Source organism: Alligator sinensis, unplaced genomic scaffold (assembly GCF_000455745.1).
Source record: "Alligator sinensis unplaced genomic scaffold, ASM45574v1 scaffold810_1, whole genome shotgun sequence".
NCBI classification, from domain to species: domain Eukaryota; kingdom Metazoa; phylum Chordata; order Crocodylia; family Alligatoridae; genus Alligator; species Alligator sinensis.
This window is the reverse complement of record NW_005842691.1, coordinates 666,064-693,566: the sequence shown is the minus strand read 5'-3', so window position 1 is coordinate 693,566 and position 27,503 is coordinate 666,064. Positions and strand designations below refer to the sequence as shown.

General features: G+C 43.6%; 1 protein-coding gene across 5 annotated transcripts in view; it reads right to left on the bottom strand.

The window, feature by feature from the left end:
* The window catches only part of LYPD6 (LY6/PLAUR domain containing 6), a 137,411-nt gene that overhangs the window by 21,025 nt on the left and 88,883 nt on the right, over positions 1-27,503 (bottom strand). For 3 of the 5 annotated variants that reach the window (XR_003096325.1, XM_025215974.1, XM_025215975.1), the window contains exon 3: positions 3,154-3,338. Coding sequence is in view for 4 of the 5 variants with exons in the window: in XM_025215974.1 (XP_025071759.1) it covers positions 3,154-3,271 (118 nt within the window). In the remaining variant the exon portion in view is untranslated. Of the gene's footprint in view, positions 1-3,153; positions 3,339-7,798; positions 8,208-21,697; positions 23,223-27,503 lie in introns of those variants that run through there. The other 2 variants (XM_025215976.1, XM_025215977.1) reach the window with 2 other exon arrangements.

Here is a 27,503-nt window from a genome sequence, read left to right as displayed (position 1 = left end):
AAATTAGGTAATTCAGAGCCTCCTTTTCTTAGGGGCTGTCCTCTTCTCTTCCAAAGCCTGCAGCCCAAAATATACATGGGTCTCTTTCTTCTTTTGGATAATAAAAAAGGAAATGGCCTTTCCAGATATTAAAAGGCAGAAAGATTTCTCTGAGGGAAAAAAAATTCCAGGCGTAAGTATGAACGTTTGTGCATTTGTGTAAATATTGCCTCATATAAATTAAGGGATAACACCACATCTGAGAAAATGGTAAAACAGAAAAGGAGAGAATGTGGAGGTCCCTATGATGTGTGGTATTTTCTTCCTTATTACTTTGAAGAGGTACTGGAGTAAAACAAAGTTTCAAACAGTTGTTGCAACAGCGATAAGGAACTCTCATTTGGCTCTTGATCACAGGAGATAATAAGTTTGCTAGACTGCACTTTGGGCCATAAGACCTCCAATCCCTCAGAGGGACATTCCAAAGAAAAGGCAACTTCACAGTGAGTTCCTGTAATGATATTTAGTCAGCAATGGTTCACGTTGAATGACCTCATTAGGAAGATTACTGTGGACAGTTAATCTTTTTCAGCATACACCTAAAGACATTTTTCAGACAAAGATGTTTGTTGTAGACAATCATGTTTTGCTTCATTCCAGGCCCAGCTGAAAACTGAGGAGGTCCCCATGCATGAAAACTGGGTTAAAATTGCGACTCAAAATGAAATATTATAAGATTCCATTTATGAGAGAATTCAGAAAGATGCCACTAGGTGAAAAAGTAAGTTAAAACTGGAACAGAGAGCTGGCAAAAAGAAAAACAAATCTAGGAAGACAAAAACTAACAAGTGTGTGTACATGTGCACATGCACATGCACGCGTGTATATGCAGTACATTACAATGCTATCTTAATAAAGTATCTTCAGTGCTCAGTTATTTAGCCTTTACACATATTTGTGAGCACTAACTCAAATGAACGATCAAACGGATTAAGTGCACCAAAATGAATCAGACATGGACAAATGAGCACTGAACAACATATCCTCAAATGCCAGTTAAATTTTTTGTCATCCCTTAATGAGCTTGTTGATACATTTTCTTTTTAAACTGTAATGATTATTTTTGGTTGAAAAATGGACTTATTTAAAAGAAACCTTAAAGTACCTGGGCTTTCCCCACAGTATAGGTATCCCTTTGGCTAGAAAGATACTGGATAAAATCTACCCCTGCTGTAAAATTGACACAGCTCCACTGACTTCATTGGGCCTTTGCCAATTTATCTGAGCTGCCTTGCTCTTCAGGGAAAAAGAAAAAAAACCAACCCAGATGTTAATGACATGGAGAAAAGGACCACGGTCAAACGAGTTCCAAAACACATGAAAGGATTTCATAAAATCTTGAATGCACGGGCACCATCCAGCAAGCTTAATCAGACACGCAGTGTAAGTCTCAGGAAACCAATCAACAGGAAACCAAACGAACCATCCTTGTGTACCAGGATGCAGGGTATGCAGCTTTGTTGCTGGTTTCAGTTTGACTTGGTCCATGGTGACCACTAGAACCTGGTTTAAGAAGACAAGTTTCTTTTATACAGGCCAATAAACAGGAGCTGCTGTGCAGGCGTGTACCCCCTCTCCCCCTCAAATCAGCAGCTGGACTGGTGTTGTCATGGTCCACAGCAGCATCATGTCTAGTGGGTAGGGCTGGGGGTGGATCAGGTGTTGCAGACATAAGCTGTGGTTTGGAGCAACAGAGGACAAATTCAAGTTACACACCAGGGGATCAGAAGCCAGAAGTCAAAGGCCAAGCGCCAAGCCAGAGGAATAACCAGGATCAGGGTTCAGGAAGCAAGCTGTGGTCAAGCCAAAGGCCAAACACTGAGCCAGGGGATTTACTGGATCGGTGGTCAGGAAGCAAGCCACAGTCAATCCAGAGTTCAAACACTGAGCCAGAGGGTTCACCAGAATCAGAGGCTAGGGGGCTTGCTGAGGCCAAACCAGAGTCCATAGTTTGAAGGGTTGGGTACATAGTCAGAGGTACTGGGGCAGGAATGAGGGAAGTCACAGAGACAGGAGCTACTCAAGGACTGAAGCCAGTACATTCCCTCCTAAAACCACTGCTGCAAAGACACACAGGCCTGTGTGGAAGAAACCAGTCATCTTAATCCAGTCCCTAGTGAACCACGTCATCACGGAAAGAAAATGTATCACACCCATTCTGAAGTGCCGCTTCTGAAGTCATTAAGGGTTACATGATTCTTTCCATTGATTTTAGGCTTTGGATTAGGCCCTGAAGAAGATGACAAGCCAGTCTCTCCCTTAAATTGTTGAGGTATATTGGCAGAGCCACATTAGCTGCTGCCATCTTGTACCAGTTCTATGAGCAGAGGACATCAACCTCTGGAGAATATAAATCTCCAGGACTGTCAATCTGGCACTTTGCCCAAGTACCATGTACTGTAGTCTTATTCCAGTGAGTCTATTTAAAGACATAAATGCATGAGCAACCATGAGGGTCAAACATTTCTGCAAAAATACATGAGAAGTTTACAAGGAAGCAGCAACTAAAGCCAGAGATGTACTAACCTGTATTTGCCATCACATAACTGTCATGCCAATGGCTGCATTTTCCTTCACTTAGTTAGCACCAAAACCATCTCTCAGCCTTCATCTGAATCCCAAACTGACCAGGAGACACTGTTCTGAAACTAATATTATGGCCAGACAAACCAGTCACTGTGCATCAGCTGGTCCTCAGTAAATGCCCTCTTTCATTAGAGATTAAGCTGCCACAGATTATCGTCCATTTACTGCAGCATAAAACCATGCGCACAAGACATCACTGCATAGCAGCTGACAAGCAAGCAAGCCCTGTCCCCTTTTACCCTGCAATCACCTCTAAGGTATCCATAATCATGGGCCACAGGGGCTTCAGGCCCAGTAGGTATAGCTGGGGGGTGGAATTATCAATAGGTCTGTAAGTACATATGCATATACACATGATCATATGAACATATTTTTTCCTAGTTTTTTAAGTGCAGAGGCTCTTCTAAAAAAGATGCATTTCTCCTGTTTCAAACATTCAGGTAACAGAAACATCCAGTGCTGAGATTTTTCTTCCCCTATGTCTTGGCACAGTAACAGCCTATTGTAGGCATGCAAAACAAATCTTACTTGAAGGATGAAGATAGATAATGTCTTTCACTGTAAAGTCTCGAGGTTGAACAGCTTTCAGACAGTCAGCGATCAGGCTCAGTAGTAGGACCCAGGCCAGGGTAGGCTGGGGTTCCATTGCAGAGAGGCTTCACTCATGGGTTTCCTGGGAGGAAGGTCTCTTTAAAATTGGAAGGATAATGCACCTATAGTACAAAGATTAAAGAGAAAGAAGAGTGATCTTATTACAAGTACCATCTTCTAAGCCAATCCAAGGACCAGTCCCATCTCCTCACGTAGCCCAAATAACCATGCTGGCCCAGTGTTTCTTTTTACATAGAACCCTTCATCCAAATCAATCTCAAACACCTTTTTAAAATTTAAATCTTACTTGACTTTACAACCCTTACTAAATCAAAGTGAATCAGAAGAGCCTGAGAGCTTGGTGTGAAGAAACTAAAGAAAATTTCTTCCAGAGGACTGGAATGATGTGTATGCTATAACAATCTCCCCCAGAAATACCTGGGGTGAGGGAATATATTCAGAGAACTCTGCAAGACAGAACACCATTTCTGAGAAATGCTCCCCTCAAGCAAGAGATACCTGATGCCTCAGAGAGATGCAGGTGTGGTCTAGAAATCTCAAAAACCCACTTTTGCAGGAAACATAGGGCGTAAAGCACCTATTACTAGAAAAAATATCCTCTGCAATGCTTTCTAGATCTCTCCTCTATAGCAGCATGACTCCACTAGTATCCATGCTACCACTAGGCATGTCCACACTGCCTTCAGCCATACCCTGATACAGGTAGACACTGGCCGCACCTACACGAGACGTTGACACAGTCATTTAATACTTGCATAAACAAGTTACTGCGCAGTAGTGTTGCCAAAAGCCTTTTAGGTGACACTGACTGCATAGTAGCTTGTTACTACTGTGCAGCACCAGCACATCATGCTTCCCACCACATGATGCTACTGCAATCAGTTTCTTGTGTAGACGCATACACTAAGGAGGAGGAGTTAACATGAGTTTAAGTGCTGGGTGCTTGGAGGACCATGCTATGAAGAGTGCCCAATATCTGGCTCCATTCAATAGCTCTAAGAAGAACTCATCTAGGAAGAATTCACCTTCTTTTCCCACTATTCTCTCTGGCTGCATCCAGACGAGCATGGCTATGTGGTGTGCAGCGCTGCACACCCGTCCGCAGTGCCACACAGCACACATTCAGGCATTCCCTGCACTGTTACCTTGCAGCACAGGAGGGTTTTTGACCTATACAGCTCTACAGCTTTGGCATTCTTGTGCCCCAGACAGCCCTGACATTGCCTGATGCCACCACCCAGAGCTCGGGGCTGAAACCCCTGAGCCTGCTGCAAGCACGTCACATTAATTGCATGTGGGGATGCACCCTCTTTCATTCAACACAAACTACAACAGAGTTAATGAGAGAGGCAGGGGAGGCAGCCTTCAGAACAGAATCTGGATTAAATTTGGACTGAGGTTCAGGACTTCGGCTTGAGGCCAGAATAAGAGAGTTTGATTTTCTAGTCACAATGCAAGTCAGGAATAAAGACAGAATTAGAAGTCAGAACCTGGCTTGTAGTACCTATCTTAGAGCATACGGCCCAACCCAGAAGGTATTCAGGTGGGTAGAAAGTAAAACAGACTAAACTGCTTTTTTGGATACCAGATTTATCTCTACTATCCCTGTAGAAAAGGCAGAAGTCTTCTATTCAGATCTACCCACAAGCGTCAGATTTAGGCTCATCTAAAGGAAGTGCTTTGCTGCCATTGTAACTTAATCTATATTCAAACTATTGCACATTTATTTTGAATACTTTACTTTGTGGTATTCTGGCCACATATGTCTTTTACTTCATTAAGAGTAAAAAATAAATTTTAGTGCACTGTTCTTAGTTTACTTCTGTTTAAAATAGTTTGATAAGCAACATGTTAGTAGAACTCTGTAAATAGGGTCTGAGTTTCACCATGCATCACTTTTACTCTAGATATAGCTTGGTGTGAAGGAGATATTCACAAAGGCTATTTGCATGACAAATACACTATAAAACTGACAGTGGAAGAGATCTTCTTTACTCTTGTAACTCTAGCTGAGTTTTCCAGTGCCCCACTTTTTAATGAAGGAAACAGGATGGGTGAGGCTGTTTTTATATTCATGCAGCTTTGCATTTCTTCACAGCATAATAAGAGTTTGCTGTTCTGATCTAATGGCATAGTATCTGTAAGTGCAGTGCATGTGTTGTGAACCAGATAATAAGGATTAATGGCTGGTTTCTGAACACTCATTTCAATAATGAGATTCCTTCTCTACTGCATGATTTTTCCTGCAGTTCACATACCTTAGGAAATGTGTTTAAGCCCAGCAAGGCAATTCAAGATGGTTTCCTTTGTTTCCTAAATCTGATGATTACAGCTCTGGTGATGCTTAGATGCTATAAAGTTGATATAATAATATAATTTTCCCTAGGGCATTCTAAGGCCTTAGTTTTTGTTTTATATCAGTCATAGTGTGTATTGCATATTACATTTAAAAGCACACAATGCAGTTTAATTTACCCATTTATGGCTCCCTAAACAAAGGAAACTAATTTCAGCTCATGGGGCTGCAATGTATAACGTTTTCTAAGAACAACAGTGTTCTGACACATCTAAATTCATACTCCAAACGTAACCATGTAGCTATGAGTTGTCTCATTGTTCAGTAACTACAACAAAATTCAAGCTCTGAACGTGTGCAGTGGTTACTAGTAATTCTCATAAGCCTAATGCTGGCAAAGAAAGTAAAATTGTGGTTTAAGATTCAAAGGGACAGAGGGGCAATCATTTAGGTTCACAGGTTTTATCTAGGCTAGGGACAGACATTCAAAAAGCCTGAGCCTGAATTGATTCAATCTTTGCAGGTTAATCTAACCTGCAAAGCTTGAACCAATTTGGAGGTGGATAGACATTCCCCTTTCATTCCAGAATTGCAGGCACACGTCTGCAGTGGCTCAGGCTAGAAGCCAGGGGGGCACTAGAGCAGCCCTCCCTTCACATCCAAAGAACTGAGCTGAGGGGGGCGTGGCCAGGCCCCCTCAGAACGCTGTGATTAGGGAGGGTTCCCCCACCCCACTCCTAAGCAGCCCAGCAGGAAATGTTTATCACCCCTAACTCAGTGTTTATCACCCTATTAAGAAAACAGAGGGAAATTACCAGCTATCTGTTGATTCTACCTTTGTTCAGCATGCCACAGCTTGGAGGTAACCAGCATGTGGCCTGCTAGCTAATGCTGGGAGATGTCTGTGAGGGACAGGGGGATGCCTGCTTAGCAGAGGGTTGGGAGGGGAGGTGGGGAGCAGAAGCCAGGCACACGCCTGCAGAAACTGCGGGAGCAGCAGCCAGGAAGCAGAGGGGAGGGGCCAGCCCTGCTGTGGAGCAGAGATCCCCGTACAGCCCAGAGAGCATGCCAGGATGCTGGGGGAGTCTGATTTAATTTAAACCAGGAAGGGGTCTGGGACAGACATTGCATAAAATGGTTTGACCCAAATCAGTTAAGTCTGATACTACATTCAACCAGGTTTATCTCAAACTGGTTTATGTGCCATGAACATCTGTTCTGTTACAGGGTTAAACCAGTTTCTGATCACTTAAACTGGTTTATGTGTAATGTCTGTCCCTACAGGCAGGCTCAAAACAGTGTGAAGAAGACAACAACAAGAAAAATAAGGAATCCAGTTTTCATTTGTATTGTTCTCTGCAGTCTGGTTATCTTGGCGAAGACAGAAAAGGGCTGTTGTAACCTCACTTCTGAAAACAAAAAGTCTTGTTGGAGAGGCAGGAACATAAGTTGAGACTGTTGTGTTTGCTGTGAGTATACAGGCACAGCTGCCATGGCCTGCCATGGCTGTAACAGGAAATCAGGTTTTAGAAGTGAAAAGGCTAAGAGCAGCACAGTTCACTGTGCTAAATTATCATCATATTGGCATGACTGTGCTTCCCTTTAAATTAGTAATAGCTATACCCAGACTGGTAAACACTTCACTTCCTTTTTGTGGGGCTTATCAGCTGTCCAAAGACTGTTACATACCAATCCACCGAAAACACACACACTCTGTGAGTGGAAACAATGAGCAATTCCTAAATTTTCATACTCATCATTCATTAAAGCAAACATTTTTGCAGTTGGGATGTGCCAGAGGTCTCTGCATAACATTCACTTTTTGCTCTAATGCTTGCCTCAAAAAAGGACAATGAGACAAGGCATGCACAGGACTGATGTTGAAATGACTATCTATCAGACTGATATTTGGAATTGCTCATATTTGGAAACAGCTTTTTAATTAAAATACCATGAAATCCATAATAACAATGAGGAAAACAGATAACAGGGCTGTGTGGCACATTAAGCCTTGTTGTTGTAACCCTGATTTCCAATTTCCATTGAGTTTTAGTCCACAGGTGTGTATAAACCAAGGGAAAAAGTCATGATTAGAAGCAGAAAGGAAATAAAATGAACCCCTTCCCAACCATATGAAAGAAAAGAGAAAGAGGGACAGTTACAAGTTGTGTGGTCCACAATAACATAGCCCCTAGCAAAGCTAACTGGAATCCTGATCCAACATATACATAACACACACATGTTTAAAGGTACTCATATGCTTACATTTCATTGGGACTGCAAGCATAATGGCCTAGTGGCTACTACTGATGTCCTGGTTTGGAACAAAAAAGGAAAAAAAAAAAGTTCAGAACTTCATGGAAGTAGAAATGAAGGGGAAAATATAAATTGTTTGACTCTGCAATGCATGTTACAGGAGAGAAGGAGGAGTAGAGGGTGCAATAAAGTGTCATAGGTGTCTTCAGGCAAAGCTAGTCTACTGTAATACACACTTTGTGATGTAGCCCAGTGGCAAATGCCCAGGCAAGCCAGCCAAGCAAGTTTCATGTGCAAGTAGCTATTTTACCTAAAATTATAATGAAATTCAGTTTCAGCCTTCCACAATAGCTATATTACAGAACAGAAACAATTGTTTTACAGGGATGCATACACAGTCCCTCAAGAGGTAGTTAGACATTTATTTAGTCCACTTAAAAAAATTCCACTCATCCCTTTCTACCAGGCTGACCATGATGATATGATCATATGATATCACACATATCCACCAACCTATCCATTAATGGCTCACTAAAGACACTCAAGGGCACTCATTCTTTCGAATCTGTGGACTGGTTCATATTCATATTTCAGGAGTACTAGTTACTTTTTCATTCTCTAGAGATGTATGCACCTTTTAAAAAAAAAGGAAGTACAACACTAACACAAATCCAGCAAGAGAACAGACTCTTACAGGTACAGAGTCATATCTATTTCCAGCTACAACTGCATACAAAGTAATTTATATATACAGGCTGAAGCTAGTATTACAGAACAAAAAGCAAAAAAGAGACCATTTATTTTTAATTCATATTCAGAATACATAAAAGTGATATCTTTTTTCAGCTAAAGAGTTGCAAGCCTAAAGAAATATGGGTGATGTCCTTGTTATACAAAAAGAAAAAAGAAGGCACAGAAAAGAAACTACTAACCAGGCAAAACAAGACAAAGGGCTTTTTTGAAGGGGATTACATTACAATAGAGGTATTAAAAGAAACATACATATTCCATAGGCCACTGCAAGAAAGCCCCAGGACAGAAAAGGAAAAAAAACCCCACAAACACGACCAGTATTTCATCCCATAGAATTATTTGAATTAATAAGCATCTGTAAACCAAAATACTGGCCACTTTGTATAGTCACCACTCTCCACAGCAAGTGCACTTTTAAAATTCTTGCCTCTCTCCATTAACTTAATTGAATTTTAAAAGCATAACACACTGCATGCGAAGTTCTAATTCAGGAGTGGTAAACTCATTTGAGTTGGCAGGCCAGAACTGGATCATGGAGCTTCTCATGGGCTGGGCCACTGCGGGGCTTCTCTGGATCCCACTACTGGATCCAGACTACAGTGCTTCTCACAGTTATTATGAGAGCCTCTGTTGGTGCAGCAAGCACACAAGGGTTAACATTGCCAACGCTTGCCTCCCCTGCTGCCAATTTGCATCCTCAGTGTGGATCGCTAACCAGAAATACTGCAGCAGGTTGAGCAGCAGTGGCATTAATCCCAGCAGCTCTAGCAGCCAACGTGAAAAGCACCCACAATGGGTCATCTGGACCACAAGAAACTCTGTGACCTGGACAACCCACCTCTGATGGCCTGTAGACTGTACGGCTAGGGAGAGAAGTTACACATAAACTTGTATACTTGATCAGAAACCACTTCAAGTCTGTAACACAACAGAAGTTCAGTGCATATAAACCACTTTCAAAAAGCCAAAACTAGTTTAAAATAAATCGTCAGGTGCCCTGTAACCAGTGGGGTCCCCCAAGGCTCTGTCCTTGGATCCATATTGTTCAACATCTTCATTAACGATGTGGACATTGGAGTCAGAAGTGGACTGGCCAAGTTCGCCGATGACACCAAACTTTAGGGCAAAGCATCCACACCTGAGGACAGGAGGGTGATCCAGGCTGACCTGGACAGGCCCAGCAAATGGGCGGACGAGAACCTGATGGTGTTTAACACCAAAAAATGCAATGTTCTTCACCTTGGGAGGAAAAACCTGCAGCATCCTTATAGGTTCGGCAGTGCTACACTGGCTAGCACTACCGAAGAAAGAGACTTGGGGGTCATCATTGACCACAAGATGAACATGAGCCTGCAATGCGATGTTGAGGCTAGTAAAGCTACCAAAACACTGACTTGCATGCATAGATGCTTCTCAAGCAAATCCCGGGACATCATTCTCCCCTTGTACTTGGCCTTGGTGAGGCCGCAGCTGAAGTACTGCGTCCATCCAGTTTTGGGCTCCACAGTTCAAAAAGGATGTGAAAAAGCTTGAGAGAGTCCAGAGAAGAGCCACGCGCATGATCAGAGGTCAGGAGAAGAGACCTTACGACGACACAGGGCCAGCAGCTAGAGGGACAGGAGCTCCTGGAGTTAGGATGCGAGGAGAAGCCTAACAGCAAGTACAGCTTGACCAGAGTTGAGCAATGTCATTATAGCCAGAGGGCGTATGTTTGAGTTATAGCCAGGAGGCTCGAGTTTGTGTTGTTATGTATTACACCGGTGGCTAGGGTGAGGCTATAAGGGGTTGGAGGAGGCCTCATAGGGACCCCCAGAGGGGTGGGGGCCCCAGCGCCTGAGGAGGGCGCAGTGTACTCATTGGGGACTCACAACGAAGGGTGAGGACCCCAGCGCCAGGGAGGGTGTAGCTATAGGGGGCTTAGACCCCAGCCCCAGAGAGGGGCAGTATTATTAGGAAGCCCAGCGTGGGCACAGCGAGCCCAAGAGAGGGGGAAGTATTATTGGGAAGCCCCAGGGTGGGCGCGGCGAGCCCTGAGGAAGGCCTAGTGCTGTAGTAAACCCCGGAGAAGGGCGGTGTACTGCGGTGAACCCCAGAGAGAGGGGGTAGTGGTGCGGTGAGTCCTGGAGAGCAGGGGGGTAGCAGTGCGGTTGGGCCTGAGAGACGGGTGACTCGACGAAAAGTCCCAGAGGGGGCGCAGAAGGCCCCAAGGAAGGGGGCGACATCGCAGGGAAGGCCCCAAGGAAGGGGGCGACATCGCAGGGAAGGCCCCAAGGAAGGGGGCGACATCGCAGGGAAGGCCCCAAGGAAGGGGGCGACATCGCAGGGAAGGCCCCAAGGAAGGGGGCGACATCGCAGGGAAGGCCCCAAGGAAGGGGGCGACATCGCAGGGAAGGCCCCAAGGAAGGGGGCGACATCGCAGGGAAGGCCCCAGGGAGGGGCGACATCACAGGGAAGGCCCCAAGTGGGCTCGGAGAGCCCAGGAGGGGTCAGCACAACAGAGAAGGCCCGAGAGACGGGCAGGAATATAGACAGAGAGACACACCAACGTCTATCCCATCTGCGAGGCTTGGGGCGTGGTATTAGGGGTTGGTAGGAGCCACGCGTAGCCCATAAGGCTAGGATGCCTGGGAAGCACCCATCATACAGGGAGACCCCTGGGGGGTCCGGGAGAACACGGGGACAGAGGCCCCAACTAACCATGCCCAAGGAGACGTGAGGCAGCCTCCCAACTTTATATAACAGCAAAGACGTGGCGGGCGAGAATCCGAGGGTGCCCTTGGGCCGACTTGGCATGGAGAGGGGGCCTTAAGGAGATCACGGCCCTCCTGGCGGACCCCGCCGTGACAGTTATAAACTACTGAAAGACTGTTTCAGGCTGGACATAAGAAAGAACTTCTTTACTGTCCAAGCCCCCAAGGTCTGGAACAGCCTGCCATTGGAGGTGGTTCAAGCACCTACATTGAACACGTTCAAGAGTAAATTGGATGCTTATCTTGCTGGGATCCTATAACCCCAGTTGACTTCCTGCCCTTCGGGCGAGGGGCTGGACTCGATGATCTTCCAAGGTCCCTTCCAGCCCTAATGTCTATGAAATCTATGAAACTTGGTTGGATGTAGTATCAGACTAAACTGATTTAAGTTAAATCAGTTTCTTGAACTTCTGTCCCAGATCCTCTCCACATTCAAGTTAACTCACAGTCCCTCAGCATCCCACGATGCTTTGCATTTCTCCTGCAAACCTCCGCCCTCACAGAGTGGCGGGCTAGCTTTGTCCAGGTTGTGTGCTCCAGCCAAGCAAGGAGGTGTGATCTAGTGCCCCCCCCACCCTCCCCGCCGCTTCTGGGTTGAGCCACTGCAGACATGTGGCTGTGTTTCCAGAATCAAAAGTGAATGTCTGTTCACTTGTTTATTAGTTCAGTCTACTCAGCTGAAACTAACCTGCGAAGATTGAATCAATTCAGCCTCAGGCTCTTTGACTGTCTGTACTTAGTCCATATGACATATCTGTACTTAGTCCATATGTTCTTAATTGTATCAAATCTGAAAACCTAGCACTCCACAACAAGTATTTAAGGGACATGTAGACAAAAATAAATAACTATTTTATCTTTCAGATATAGCATAATGTGTGTACACATACATAAGATCTGACTGAAAAAAATACTTATTAAAATCTTTTTCAATAAATTCAGGAACTGCTTCTGCAGAATATCATCTGATCAGGTACAGAGTCGGTGGAATTTTACAAAAGAGCATTTTGAGTAACTCATTGAATAAAAAAAACCTAAAATAATACCATAACTTATTATTCAACCTGCTGTGTGTCACACACACCTGGAGATACAAATATAAAAGGTAGATGCAGATAGATTTTTCTCATAAATATGTATGAGGAACCATTATATATAATGTAGTATTAGATGTTCAAAATTTTACGTCAAGTTTTACATCAAAGCTGCATGTGTTTTAAAACAGAAAACCATTTTTTGTGGAGGAGGATAAAGGAGAAGAGTGGTTATATGAAAGGGCTTTCTACAGAATACCAACTATATGTCAAAAAGCACAAAATCCAAAAAGTTTCTCTCTACTAACTTCAGTGTTGGGGGCTTTCTTCCCAGAAAACTTTTTAGGGTTTATGGGTTTTCAAAGTCAAATTTTGTACAGAAAAAGAAATAGTTTCCAAACTCTCTTACTGTTAGCTTCCATCACTGTGTTAGACTGGTAATAATAAAATGGGGTTATTCTTTGCTTCTAAATTAACTCTTCCTTTCAATAGCCCCTTTTGGATAATAAAATATGTACCTTTAAACTGATGCAAAACCAGCCTTAAATTTAATATCCGATTATATTTAGGGAAAACACTCATGCGATATTTAGATCACATGGTCTATTTTCTTCATAAGAAACTGTGGGACACTGACACGTAAATTCTAGCTAATTCATAATCCGCCAGCCTTCAGAAACACCTCATCACTAGAGATACAGCTGGGCTACCCCTTGCTGCCCTTTTCCCCAGACACATCGCTATTGAAATTAACCATCAAATTCACCAAGCAGCAATACAATTGCTCATTTGTCAGATCTTATTTAAGTGGTGACATGTTGCTGTTGCTGTCACTAGTTCTGGAAACAATAGTGAAGCTATAAAGTGTATTATGATGTTTCCATGTAGAGGCAGTACCAATAATTAAATATTTAGTTCTCAGAAACTGCAGGCCTTCTGGAGATTAGTTAGAAGGATTATTCTAGTGGCTTTTGTTATTCAGTCTGTCCTGTCCCTCACTTTACTTCTCATATATCCTCTAGTTGGCCTTTGATGAAATTTTTTAAACTGTTCAAATACTGATACATGTATTATTGAATGGATTACTACTTATGGATTATGTTACCAATTTAATCATTTTGGAGGTCTCTGCAGCACACTGCGTTTGAAAAAGAGCTTGAAGAAATCTGAATTAAACAGGTGCAGGTTTTCTTCTCCCAAATTACTAATTCTGACATTAAGAGGGAATAAATAAAGAATCCTTTATCTTTATGTGTAATAAAGCATATTAAATATCAAATAATGGACCTTCCCCCTATTAGCAAAGAGGTAAGTCTGTCCCCTCTACCTTTCCTAAATAAAACCTGCAGTGCAGACCAATGTTCAGTACAATACATAATAACAGTAATGATCTTTTAAAAGCGTTCCTATAGTTCTCAGCACTATTGTATTTGAGCACCTAACATGCCTTCATGACTTAACTTCCTCCCCATTAACTGAGGAAGCAAAATATTTTCACCTCCACTTTAATCGAAAGAAACAGAGACACATGAAGAATTTAAGTCACACTTAAATTGTCGGGACTATTGCACCAATTGTCAAGACTTTCACTCTAGATATCTGTGTTCCCATTTGGCCTCGACTCTAAATTCTTCTCACTGCTCATGCTGCACCAAGCCCTCCTCCTTGAGCACCTTGTTGTTCATCTTCAGGACTTTTCTTTTCAACCTTTTTGCTTGAAACATGCTTTATCTTCCAGTGTCCTGAACAAATGTCTCTTTTACAGATTTAAAAAATCCTTGGCGTCAATACCTTTTAGACTTGCTACATCAAATATAATAGGGTGCATTCAGCTGTTCACCACACCCAATCTACATTCACACAGCTTGAAATCATGTGAAAGTAGACTAGGAGAACAGATGCAGCCGCTCACCATCCCCAGGAGCCACGTAGGAAAACTGGTGTAAGTAACTCAGGATGAGAGAGGGGGCAGGTAGGATCAGGGGAGAAGAGTGGAGGGCGCTGGCTGTAATAGAGGGATGGTCCTCAGGGAGTTAACCAGTCAGGGTTGGGTAGGGGGTGGGAATAGCATAGGTTGTACTGTGAACACATACAGATGTTTGCAAGATTGGGTTAGCCTCTCTTTGTAAACCATGTTAACATGATCTTGATCTAAGTTAGTACACCTCAGATGAACTAAATTAGATCAGGCATGGCATTTTGGGGCAATTTAAGCACTCTGCATGCCTGTATGATTGGAAATTTAGATTAGCCTAACCCTGGTTTCATAGATTCATACATCCCCTTGCGAACTTTGCCCACCTTGACTATAATGCTCTCAGTGGCAGGGAGTGTCTGTTTTCATAGTGCCTAGCACAGTGGGGTGCTGATCTTGGTTGAAGCTGCTGTTCAAATAAATAACTAATACTGCAGTCAAATACTGTTAATTCTTTAACGGTTTGTTTTCTCCCCTGGGGTCCTGCAATAGTGCTAATAACTAGAATGCCTCTGACAATATTTAACATGTTTCCATGCCCCAGAGTCCATTTCTCATTACAGGCAGTACTACAGCCTGCTTAATGGGAAAACACATTAAAACCTCAAAGGAAGTGTCAAAAAAGGCTGAGTCACAATGCTGAATTTGTTGCTATCGTATTTGGAAAGGCTTCTTGTTATGATTGGAGTTAAAAAAGAGATGCATAACACTACCAGGCACATCATGCTTCTAGACAGCAAAGGAACATGTGCTGGATTTAATGTGTTCACATCACAATCACAGAATTTGGGGCTGAACTGCTATAGCCATGTTTAAAAAAAAAACAACTGAGGTAAAACTCAGGTTCATCCTTCCATGTATTTCCTTTTCTAGTATTATCTCTGACTGTTCTTGTTCCTAATGTCTCATTCTTTACCAGTTAGAAGACATTTCCCCCGCTCCCGCCTGCCTCCTCTTGAAAAAGCCTACACTTTTTTTCTGCTTTTCTTCACCTGGATTGTCTTGACATCTATTTCTTTCACACACTTTCTAATGGTCCTCACCATTTTTCCTCTCTCCTAACTTAGTAGTGGCCAGCACAAGTTTTAAATGACAGCCTGTAATTTGTCTTGCTTCTCTTTCCTTTCCCCCCTCAAATGTAGCCTCTTTCTACCTTCTCCTTTGAGTTGTTTTCCATTTTTTTAGTAGGAAAGATTTAAAATATTTAGCTTCTTAATAACTGTATACTCCCTAGCACACCCAATACTGTCATCAACAGGGGTTAATAGCAACTATTACGACGTGGTTCAAGATCCTGCCTCAATTACAGTAAACAAGTGTAATTACACAGTAAACACAATTCGTTTAAAACTTATTCTCTTAAATGTGGACAATCTAATCTCGCTCTGCTGCTAATTACAAAGCCTGTGGTTCATGGAGCTAAAAGCTTAGCTCTTTGAAAATATGTACAGCATATTCCTCTTTTACATAATCTCTCCAGTACAATTTTATCTCTAGTTTAACAGAATGCATTTTAAAGGTTATCATAGACCCTGAAACATGAGCTTCTCTGCATTTTCAGTATGATTTGCAAAGGTCTCATTTGTACCCAACTTATAATTTAACAAGTGTATAAATAAATAGCTGAAACCAGATTTTGATTTCTTTGGTGTTAGTCATACTTCAGATAAACTGAGTGGAAAAAGAAAGTTTAAGTAATCACTTTTATTTTTCAGATATATATCATTATTATTTTCACATTCTTTCTGTTTGTCAGTTACATGGGGAATGAGACCGAGGACAGAAAACAAGAGTCCTTCCTAAGTTAATGCAAATTTTAGTACTGACAGCGCACTGGTGATTCACACAATTAAATCAAAGGAAATATACTAACTTAAAATTAAATGTCTGTCAAACTGGAAAAGTACAAGAAACCCTCGCTATTCACAGGTTCCGCATTCACAGTTTCAAATATTCAAGAATGCCAAACCCACATCTTAAATACACTTACAGGAGCTCCTTGGGAGCTCTGTGCTTGCTGCCACTGGACTCCTGCTGCTGCTGCCACGCTCCCACTGCCGCCGCCCTTCCACTGCCACCAGTGCAGCCTTCCCCCGCCATCCGCCGGGGGTACTGCATTCATGAACGCAGATGGCATTCATGAACACAGTGCCTTATTCGTGGATTTCACCATTCGTGGGGATCTCAAGAACGTATCCCCTATGAATGGCGAGGGTCTCCTGTACAGAGATTCCAAGGTAGGCATAATAATTCATTCTAATTTTACTGCACTACATGGGATGTTGAAGCTCATATTTATTAACAGAATTTGTCTATGACATTGTAGAATAGCATACAGAAAAAATAATGAAAGGAATGACTAGTCATGTAAAAATCAGACGAGACATAAATAAGGCTCAAGACTATATGGAAGAGAACTAGTAGGAGAATGACACAAGGATGTAATAAGTCTCTTCTATGACTAAGTTCTATGCTTCTACATAGTATGCAAAACTGACTGCATTGTTCTGTACTTCCTGAATAAGGGACAGCTACAGTAGCAATTCCTAACCTCAGAGTGAATAAAGTCAAAATTCAACCTAAATTGGAGTTGGAGAACTTTGGGGGAACTTGAGCCATATCCTTTACATCTGTGTTATTTTCCGTAGGTGTCTGCAGCTGGTAGACAATTGCAGTAGTGATTAGTACCAATCTAGTCACCAATCTACCCAACACTCTAGCACACGAAACATGACCTCAACATGTAGTAAACCCTCAGCCAATATAACTCCTCATCACAAAGATGATACATAATCCCTAGAAAGCTGTGACTTTGCTGCCTGGTTAAAAAGCAAATGGTATATCAATTCCACTGTCTCTGGGAATCTCTGTAGCCATAGGGATGATCTCATAGATTCATCAGATATATGAATATGCTTTCTGGGGGCTTTAAATACTGCTTTACAAACCCTCCATGATGGGCAAGGAAATTCTCTACATGGATTGTAGGCAGAATGAGGCCCCAGAGGTCTTTTTAAGAATATGTATTTGATAAATGATCAGTTAAAACAAGCTACAGGCCAATCCTCTAGGTGCCGCCTTTCAAAAAGAAATTGCCTGTGAAGAGGCAATTACTCCGTGTCAACGAATACTTAACAGAATCCTTGTTACTGCAGCCATTACAACTTCTGCTACAATCCTGTCATTTGTCAAATCTTGTCATCTAATTCCTGTGGCCAAATCCTTAAATTCATTTGAGACTCTTTAAAGTCTACGGCACTTCATGAAGCAAACCAAATTGAAAGGATGACTCAGCTGCTCGATGGAAACACCTAGATTCCCTAAAAAGTGGTGTTTATAAATCAGTGAACATGGCTATCTATTACAATAGCACCGAGTTAATTTCCCTGTGTAGTAGTAGCAGGCAGTGTGGTATAGTATGTCAAAGGAAAAATGAAACCAAGGTCCTGGGCACCTGTAACCAATTAAAGAACCCATGGCACTGTGTCATAGACAGGATGTTAACTAGATTGTCCTGGCTATATTCCAACCCTAGTAAGTGCGTGATGCCAACTGCATCCCTAAGGCCCTTCCCCCCACCCTGCCACCAAGTTATACTGCAATTGATAGAGAAGCCAAAGGAACCAATGGAATATTAATGGACAATAGTTACAGTAATAAGACAGCATACTTTTAAAGATACTTGGAAGAGTAAAAACCCTAGCTCAAGTAAAGGTCTACTGCAAGATACAGACAGTAGAGTTATAAGTAATGAAATGGAAAAGGCAAAAAAGCTAACAGGTATTTGTGTGTTGTATTTGAGAATTAAACAGGAGGAAGTACATCTCTTCCACAGAATGGTATGGGTGGAATAGAAAGTTTAATATCTGTAGCAAAAGGAGGATGTGAAGCGCATCTGGTAAGATTAAACATTTTCAAATCAACAAATTCAGATAATTTACAAAGAGTCTTAAAGGAACCACCTGAAGAACTCTTTGAGGTTTTTTTAAATCAATCCTTGGAAAATGGGAAACTCCAGTGGGTTGGAAGGCTGCCAACACAGTTTTTCTAATTATAAAATGGATGACCCAAGAAACTGCAGAACATTTAGTCTGATGTCAATCCCAGCTAAAATAATGGAATAGTTAATCCAGAGTTCTATCAACAAAGTAGAACTAAAAATATAAGTAAAGCCAGCATTCTTGGTTTCATGAATGGGTCTTGTCAAACAAACCACTTCTTTTTTTGGACAGAATTACAGGCCTGGTCAATAGAGGAAACTGTGCTGATATAGTGGGCTTGGATTTCTCCAAGGCATTTCAGTTAGTACCACATGACATTTTGATTAAAAGCAAGTATTATACGGAACTAAGAGAGCACACATTAGGAGGATTAAAAATCAGTTCACTGACATCTCAACATGTAGTTGTTAATGGGGGAACATCAATGAGCTGGACTGTTTCTAATGGGCTCCCAGAGGACTGGTTTTTGATGCCATTTAATCTTTTTATCAACTTTCCTGACAGTGATAGAAAACTTTTGCTGGTAAAGTTTGCCTGGGACACAAAGATTTGTGTGAGGTAGTAAATAACCAGGGCAGTAGGTTATAGGGTCTTCTCACAATCCAGCCAAATGTGTTTTAATACACCCAAATGCAAGGAAACATCTCTAGGGATAATGAACATAAGCTATGCCTACATGATGGAATATGCTCTTGCAAAGCAGCAAATTAGAAAAGCTGCTGAAAGACATAATAAACCATAATCCCAACGTAGGCTCTCCGTTGAAATGCTGCGGCAAAAAAACATTTCGTATACTAGAAGGGGAATAATAAGTAGAAGCAGGGAATCCACCTTGCATCTTTACATAAAACTGAGTTTGACCCAGCTTGCCCAACATCTGTATAGACCGGGCACTTCAGTGAGGTTTTTTTGGTGCTTTAATCTAATAGTTGATTGCATCAGCTTTAGATAATAGTGTCAAAAAGCCCCACTAACATGCATGATCTATGCACATGCTGCAGACCCAGGTCAAACCAATGCACTGCCTCTATTGGTAAAATGCATTTTGTTTTGTTTTTTTTCACGTCTGTCAGCAGCCTGTAAGATCATTCTTGGAATACTATGTCCCGTTCTGGTATCCGTGCTTCAAGAAGGATGGATCCAGTAGTATAACAAGGCCAAGGTGGTGCCCAGGGCAAACCCTGCAGGAGAGCAGCAGAGAACAGGGAAGTTAAGGAAAGATGGTTCCAAAAGTTGGGGACGCAGGTTCTGAGAACAGCGGGGGAAGATGGTCCACGGGTTCTGGGGGGAAGTTCTGAGCAGGGGGTGCCGGGCAGGGGGTATGGATTCTAAAACCCAGGTGGTCGGGCACAGATCTCCAAGGACAGGGAAGGGCCTTATCCACCAGGAAGGTCTAAACAGCAACAGCAGCCAGCAACTGTTTCAGAGTTCATGGCACGGATGCTACCAAGGTGGGAACCCCTTGGAGATGGAGGGTGATTCTGGGGTCCCTCCTAACTTGGTGCCTGGAGTGGGTGTGCCTCTCACCCACCTTTGGTTACACTACTGGATGTATAAACATCAAAAATTTCAAAAAGAGGGCCACAAAATGATCTTAGAGACTGGAAACACACCATATTATTAGAGACATGAGGAGTTTATTCTTCTCAATTTATCAAAAAGAAGGTTGAACAGTAACTTGATTACTGTGTGGAGGTAAATGTGGAGAAAAGGTCATGGGGAACTCTTTAATCTTACTGACAAAACCATATCCAGAAATAAATGCCAAAAGTTGAAGTGAAACAAATCCAGCCATGATGCAAGATATAAGCAGGAAAGGGACATCAGTAGTTATTGAGCATGGGAACGAGGGATACCACCTCCGAATTAGAACTTCCTAGACCATAACGCTGGAGGCTGCAAGTGAGAGGAACAGGGGGGAAAAAAAACCCTGGTCATACCCAGTTCACTCTCCCTTTCAGCATCTACTCTCTGCCACTGTGACACAAGACACTAGACAAGATGGACCTAAGGTCTGACCCAGTAAATGGCAATTCTTATGTTCTTAAATATTGGAAACAGCTTATGGGGAAATAGCAGATTCAACTTTATGGTCTTTTAAGACAAGCTAAGATCCCTATTTAAAATGTATGCTTTAGTTCATTGTCTGGGAGAAGTTCTACAGCCTGTGCCGACAGATTGATGAAGGGTGGCTGGTGGTGAAACGATAGTAGGAATCCACTATGGCATTTGAATTTATGAATATGAGTCCCACATTTATTCCCTTCCTTTGTGGGAGAACAGGATAGCCTACAACACTCAACTCTGAACACCTGTAACTCTGCATTAAAATACTGACTATAACCTAATTTCAAGTTTCAAGGCTTCAAGTGGTCACCTTCAGGAACCAGAAAGGAACAACTTCCACAGTACATGACTAACAACCCAAGAAAACTTTTTTATACTAACCGTCTGCAAACTTTTAAGTGACAAGCAAACTTCTTTTATTGATATTTGTTTTACATAATGTAAATGTGATTTTTTTGCCAGACCCTGGAGAGCAGCATAACAGGCCCATGCCCCAGGGCCGGTCATGAGGTCCCCAGGTGGCCATACAGTTCTTGCCCCACTTTGGTTCTACGGTACCCCTCTTTTGCTATTTCTCCTGCTATGCCTTGATATTCTTAGTTGATGTAGAAAGAGAAGCTGGCCATAGGTCTTAGAGCGAGTCCTGGTCTGTTTCTGTCAACAGATTCCCCGCTCTTGGACCCTGCTGTTCCCAAACAATCTTTTCCATTGAATAAGCCTCCTGGCCCACACATACCCACAAGCACTTGTTACCTTATGAGCTATTCACGGCCTCCCAACCTCCCCTACAGCTGTACCCAGGTGTTTCCCAATCAGCACTTCAGTAGGCACTTTGCCCCAAGCCACCAGGCTTCCATTCTCTTCTTGGGGTCTCAGCCTTCCCAGCCTCTGCCCCTCTGCTCTGCCTGCTCCCTTTGGACTAGACCCACTGCACCAACCCTGGTTTCTTGGGCTCCAGCCCTCATTCACCCTCTTGGGCTCTTATCTCTGCACCTCTCTGGGTTGCAGGCTCTTGAGCCCTGTCTGCCCTCTCTGGGCTTCAGATCCCTGACCCTTGCTTTACCTCCTGGCCCCATGTCTCACCCTCTCAGGCTTCACTGCAGCTTGCACCCTGCTCTTGCAAGCCACAGTGTCACGTGCCTCCCTGATACTCTGGGACCTCCAAACCTCCTCTACAGCCCCAAACCAAGCCCACCAGTTAAAATTCACACAAAACAGATAATCATTCTGGCTCTAAAAAAACTCCAAGCCAACTAGCTGTCTAACAAGCCCTGCTCCCCACCCCCTCTGGGTCCGATCCCCCTTGCAGCAAGTATTTAGTGGCTTACTGATATTGTCAGGACATTCCACGAGTCAGCAGCACTTCCCCTTACAGCTTTCCAGGGCAGGAACTTTTCACTCTGTAGCTAACAAGGTCAGACTGCCTGCCTGGCCACAGGCACTGGTTTTAAGTCTCCTAAGCCCGGCCCCATCCAGGCATGTGACTCTGTGGGCACTCACAGGATTTTCCCCTCTGTGCCTTTTGACCTGCTCGTTCCCCCTGCTAGGACTTAGCTCCCCTGTCAGCAAATTGTTTCTGGGCTGCCTCACTGACTGCCCTTGTCAGATTTTACTGCTCTGCTTCCATCCACAGGATGAGTTACCTTCCCATAGTTAGCCTCTACCTGCATCTTGCAAACTGGTCTGTTTGCTGGCAGCCATTTCATTAACAACTAACTTGTTTCCTAGCTGCGAGTCTTTTCCAAGTAAGCTCAACCCAGTACTCTTTCCTCTTAGAATAACAACAGCCTTCTAGCTCTCTGTTACAGGAAGTAATAAAGGCCAGGTTCAAATTCAGGGGTTTAACTCCAATTATGTGTGAATTGAGCCCCTACCCAGAAACCTGGGAAAGTACATTTTAATCAAGTGTTCTAAAGTGAACACATTTCCCCACATGCAAGCAACATTCAATGTTCAGTTGACCCCCACGTGCCACCTGTCCCCTCCTTCCTGGGCCCACAAATCTGTCCTGACCTCACCATCCCACTCCCTGCCCCACTTGGTGTCTCAGACTGCCTGGAGACACATGGCCTTGCCTACTTTCAAGGCAAACACCTGTTAAAGGCAGGCAACCACAAACAGGATACAGCAGTACCACATGGCTAGAGAGAGAGGCTACAGAGGCTCCCATGGGCCACAGGACCCAAACAAAAAGCTTCCTGCAGGGCACCAAGCTGCATTTTCCCTCCCACATGGTGGTGATGCTATGTTTTGTCAACATTCATCAACATTCACATCCAGCCTCATTTTGATGACAGGTCTTCAATCAAGCTCATAGTTTCTTATTTTTACAGACACCTCAATTTTGTTTTTCCAGCCAAGCATTTTCAGCCTTTTTTATGGAACGTCTATATAACTGACGATTCTGGCAACTAGGTAGAGTGTTTTGAGGTAATACGGACAGTTCTGTTTCTTCGATGGGAGACTGCCATGTCTTGCTTTTGTGCTCAGGATCCTACTGATTGCCAGATTTAAAGTTGAAAGAGACCAGGATGGCAGACAGCTTGGAAGATCTACACCTTCCCTGAGTTTGGGGTATAGTTCCCTCTTTAAGATTATCCGATAGCAAGGACCTTGGGCACTGACAGCACCATAATCTTTTCTGCTCTCTGCCTGTGGCATAAAGTTTAGTAAAATGGTTTCATCTAACACAAAGCCTTTGGGTTTCATATACAGGTAACTAGGTGAATTTAAATAGCCTATAATAGAGGGGATGCCTGTAATAAAGGTGATGTCAGACTATATGATCTTCAAGTCTTAAACTTAATGAAACTAGGAAGAGGCATCTATATTTTTATATAGATTATAATTTTGTAAAGGAAGTCACAATTTGAAAAAAATGCTATCCAAATGCACACATAAATACAGTCAGGATAGCTCATAAGATCTAGTATATCACAGTGCATTTAAATTCTCATACAATGATTGCTTGTTGAAAAAAACAGTTCTGCCAGTAGTATCTGTTTTGATAAATCAAATAACATTGCTTTTCTCCCTTCATTCTCCAAAATACCACCCCTCCAAGATACAGTATTGGTTTATTATGGACTAGTGTTTTACTATATTTTAATTTATCAAATTAAGCTCTGATGTTGCATAGTTCAGAAAAATAAAATGGCAAAGAAGGTATCTATCTGACTACAGTTAATAATAAAACTAAGGGCGTGTGTAGACAAAACAGGGGTCCTAAATTGAAGCAGTGGGTTTTTAAAAAACACTGCTTCAATTTAGGGCTGATTAAAACCCTGTGTCGTGCACACACCCCACTGACTTACCTGCCTCTCTGGCAGGGAAGGGATGCTGATGATTCCCTCCATGGCAGCTGCAGGCCCCCCCCGCCCCCCCTCCAGGTGGCACCCACCCAGGGGGCACTGCAGCTGCGGAGGGAAGCACCAGGGCCCTGCACAGCTCAGGGAGGCAGGTAGGCTCCGGGGGGGGGGGGGGAAGATCAGGCTCACTGCTTTTCTTGGGTGGAGCCTGCTTTCCCAGGCTGCTGCCAGGCTGCCTGCAGGGCTTCCTGCAGAGCCGTGGAGCTGCACAGAGCCTAGTGCTTAGCTCCGTGGCTGTAGGGGCAGTAAACTAAAATTCTTCAAAGGTGTTTTAGTTTGCTGCGCCCCAAGTTTAAGGTGCATTATGCCGCTGAATTTCCTACAGCAGCTGGAATTAATGCACAATACGCTGCCAAGGCATGCAAACACCAACACCATTAAAGCAGTACAAAAGCATTTAGCCCGCTTTAAAGTGCCGTGCGCACACGCCTCTCGTTTCGTCTACACATGGCCTATAATGTTAGATGCCATCCCAGTCATACGGAAATAATGGAAGTTTTGCCATTCCCTTCAATAAAGAGGCGGTTTCATTCGTTTTGTGCAAGACTCACTCCTAGGAAGTCAGTCCTGAAACCCCCCCCCCCCCATTCTATAAAGAATTGCAACACTCATGGCCAAAGATCATTCTGTCTTCTTTCTTCTCATGAGTTAAACCCTAAGTTCTTCATGCTAAGAACTTTGTTTGTGGCAGTTATTCTATACTCTATCATTTACATTCAAAGTGGTCTATAAAACAGTAACAGAAGTACTTTGAATCCTGGATTTCCACCAAAAGCAACTTTTAATCAAAGCTAATATCTAACTCCTGAAAATACGGGCTCTGGATACTAACACGTGCTGTTAACATGAACGAGTTTAATGCTTAATTCTATTCCCACAAAAGCAATGTGAGTTTTGCCATTTACATTCATAAAAACTTGATTAGGATTTTACTACTCCTTATAACAATAACAGTACTAATGAATTCACTTGCTTTTCCAAATCGTGTGTTTTTCCATAACAGTTTTCCATATATATGTAGTAGTTAATGAACACTGAATGTTATTGTTCTGACTCTTGAGCAGCATACAAATCACTCTATAAAACTGCTCAGTTTCATTTGTAGTTCACTCAAAGTTCATGTAAACTTTTAATTCTCAAACCCCTAGGTACATCCCCTTTGGTGCACCGTTTCACAACTATAATCAAGCCATGAAATGAGGGGACATATTGAGTATTAGTGATAAAGCAGGAAATGGGTGTTATGGCAATTGCCAAAAAGAATAAGAAATATTCATCACCAACATTGATCATATTGATGCAGGCATATAACTCATCAGATGAGTGCAAGTGTAAGTTATTAAAATTAACTCCAAAGACTGGTAATTACATAACATGTTACAACTGCCTTGAGTTGATAACATTCCCATTTTGGAGACAAAGAGACTGAGGAACAGTGCTCACATGACTTGCCTCATTTCTCCTCAGTATTCACTGCCAAAACAAGATCAAAGTTATTTTTCTACATCTAAAAATAAAGCCTGACCTCTCCCTTTCAATTAGTACTGCTTTCTTTGCACATCAGACCAATAAACCTTGGCAAGAAACTTCCTTTTTGTATTTTTCATGAACCAGCCACAATATTGTCCAAAGAGTGGAGGATTACTATGATTTCATACATTATAGCCCTTAAATGGTATTGAAAATTCAAATCCATTTCTAGCAGAGCTTTATACATAAAAATATTGCCCTAACTTTGCACTTTCACCAGATTTTGATCTAAAATCTTCTTTCCAAATTAGGAATCAAAACATCATAAAACTGATATAGTTCATATAGCCATTTTGAAAAAGTAGCCCATTTTAGACTGCACCAGTGAGTTTTAGTTAAAATGCCCAGATAATAGAACAAATAACCTTCATTAGTTAGAGCAACAGTGTATTCACAACTTCAGCTTTCTGGAAGAAAGAAGAGAGTACTGCTTTCTGATGAATTTCTATTTTTGGTGAGTTTCCTTGCTAAGGGCTCTGTTGCACACTAAACTTAGTGCGAGTTAATCAGGCACTTATTTGGGCCTGAGGGCCACATAGGCTGTTTGGTGAGCATCATGGGCTGGGTTAGCATCCCCCCACACACCAAAACTCCCTATGGGGGATGGGGCCCCAAGAAGCAGTGTTTAGGAGCAGGAGGGGCAAGCAAAGCTGGGATCACAGGGCAAGGTCACAGGGTGGTCACAATGTGGGGCCGGGGCCAGGTCAGAGCCATGATCCACTGCCAGAATGTCCTGGGAACGGGCATGGGTTCTGCAGTCAGGGTCGTGCAGGGAGCGGGTTGCAGCTCTGCCCTGCCCCAGCCCCACAGTGTTACTGGCCCAAGATCTTGGTCCCGGGCCCAAACGCAGTTCCCTGCCCACCTGTGCACCGTGCCCTAGCAGCTCCCTGGAGCAACGTCCAGGGCCAGAGCTGGAATCTTGGGATGGAGACAGCGCGGGGATGGGACAGAGCTGGAAGCCACCACTGGGCCTTGCTGGGGGCTGCAGCACCCATGAGAGGGAGAGGAGGGCTGTGAGCCCTGTGGAAGAGGCTCGGGAGGGCCATAGCCTCCCTCACCTGCCCCTCAGCCATCCCCTCCTTGGCCTGGGGTGTGAAGCCTGTAGGCAGGGGAAGGAAGGGGTGGACCCAGTGTTGAATCCACACCCCACCACTTGAAGCAGCCAGGACCGGGCTGGGGCCAGAAGGGGTAGGAGGCACTGGGGCACCCTGTCCCATGCCAGCCTGCAGCTCACCCCAGGATGCCCACATAGCAGCAGCAGCCCTCAGCCCTAATGGCTCAGTGGGGGGCAGAGTGACACGTGAGCAGCAGCAGTGGCAGGAGCCCCAGTGAGGACGCTACATCCGGGGCTGGGGTCAGGACCAGAGCTGAGGCCCAAGCTGGGGCCAGAGGCCAGTTGCCAGTCTCCATGGAGACCCAACCTCAAATCCAGCTCTCCACAGTCTCTATGGAGATCAGTCCTGGCCCTGGACCCGGTCCCAGCCCCAGCCCTGGATGCACTGCCCTCACCAGGGATCCTTCTGCTGCCACTGCCCCCATGCTACTCTACTCCACCCCACAGACAGCCTGCAGGGCTGAGGGCTGCCACCAACATGCAGACATCCCATGGTGAACTGCAGGCTGGCATGGAATAGGGTGTTCCAGCACCACCTGGGCTGGGCAAAATCACTCCACAGGCCGGATTTTGCCCACCCTGTGCATTCAAGCAGTAACATATAAGTGCACTCATATTGTAGCAAAGTTATAACTTTTCATGTGAGGATCATCTCCAGGCTGTATTAAAATGAACGTGTGTTCAGCTATCATTGGACCGCTCCGTGGAGATAATGAGAGCACTATGCGGTCCTCACCCAGCCATGACATCAGCCAGAGACCCTTTTGCTGTACCGAGCCTCCAGGTGGAATAAGGAAAGGCACATTTGTCAGAAGATAAGATCCTGAATCTTTCACTTGTCAGATTCCTCCAGGATCAAGCTAAAAGCCATGTGCCAACAGACCACCAGAGTCTTGTCACAGGGACTGGCAATCAGCTGATCATCGGTCTGGCTCCCCGCACCATATTGGACCTGGGTCAAGACTTCTATGCGGTGCTGAGACGGGGACGAACAATGAGTGAACTGTATATGTTGGAGATCATAGTAAATATTACCATGCAACTGCTCAGAACATGTTCTAACTTTAATAATGCAGATTTAACATGTACTGTGCAACAAAGCCCCAGGTTTCATTTTGGCCT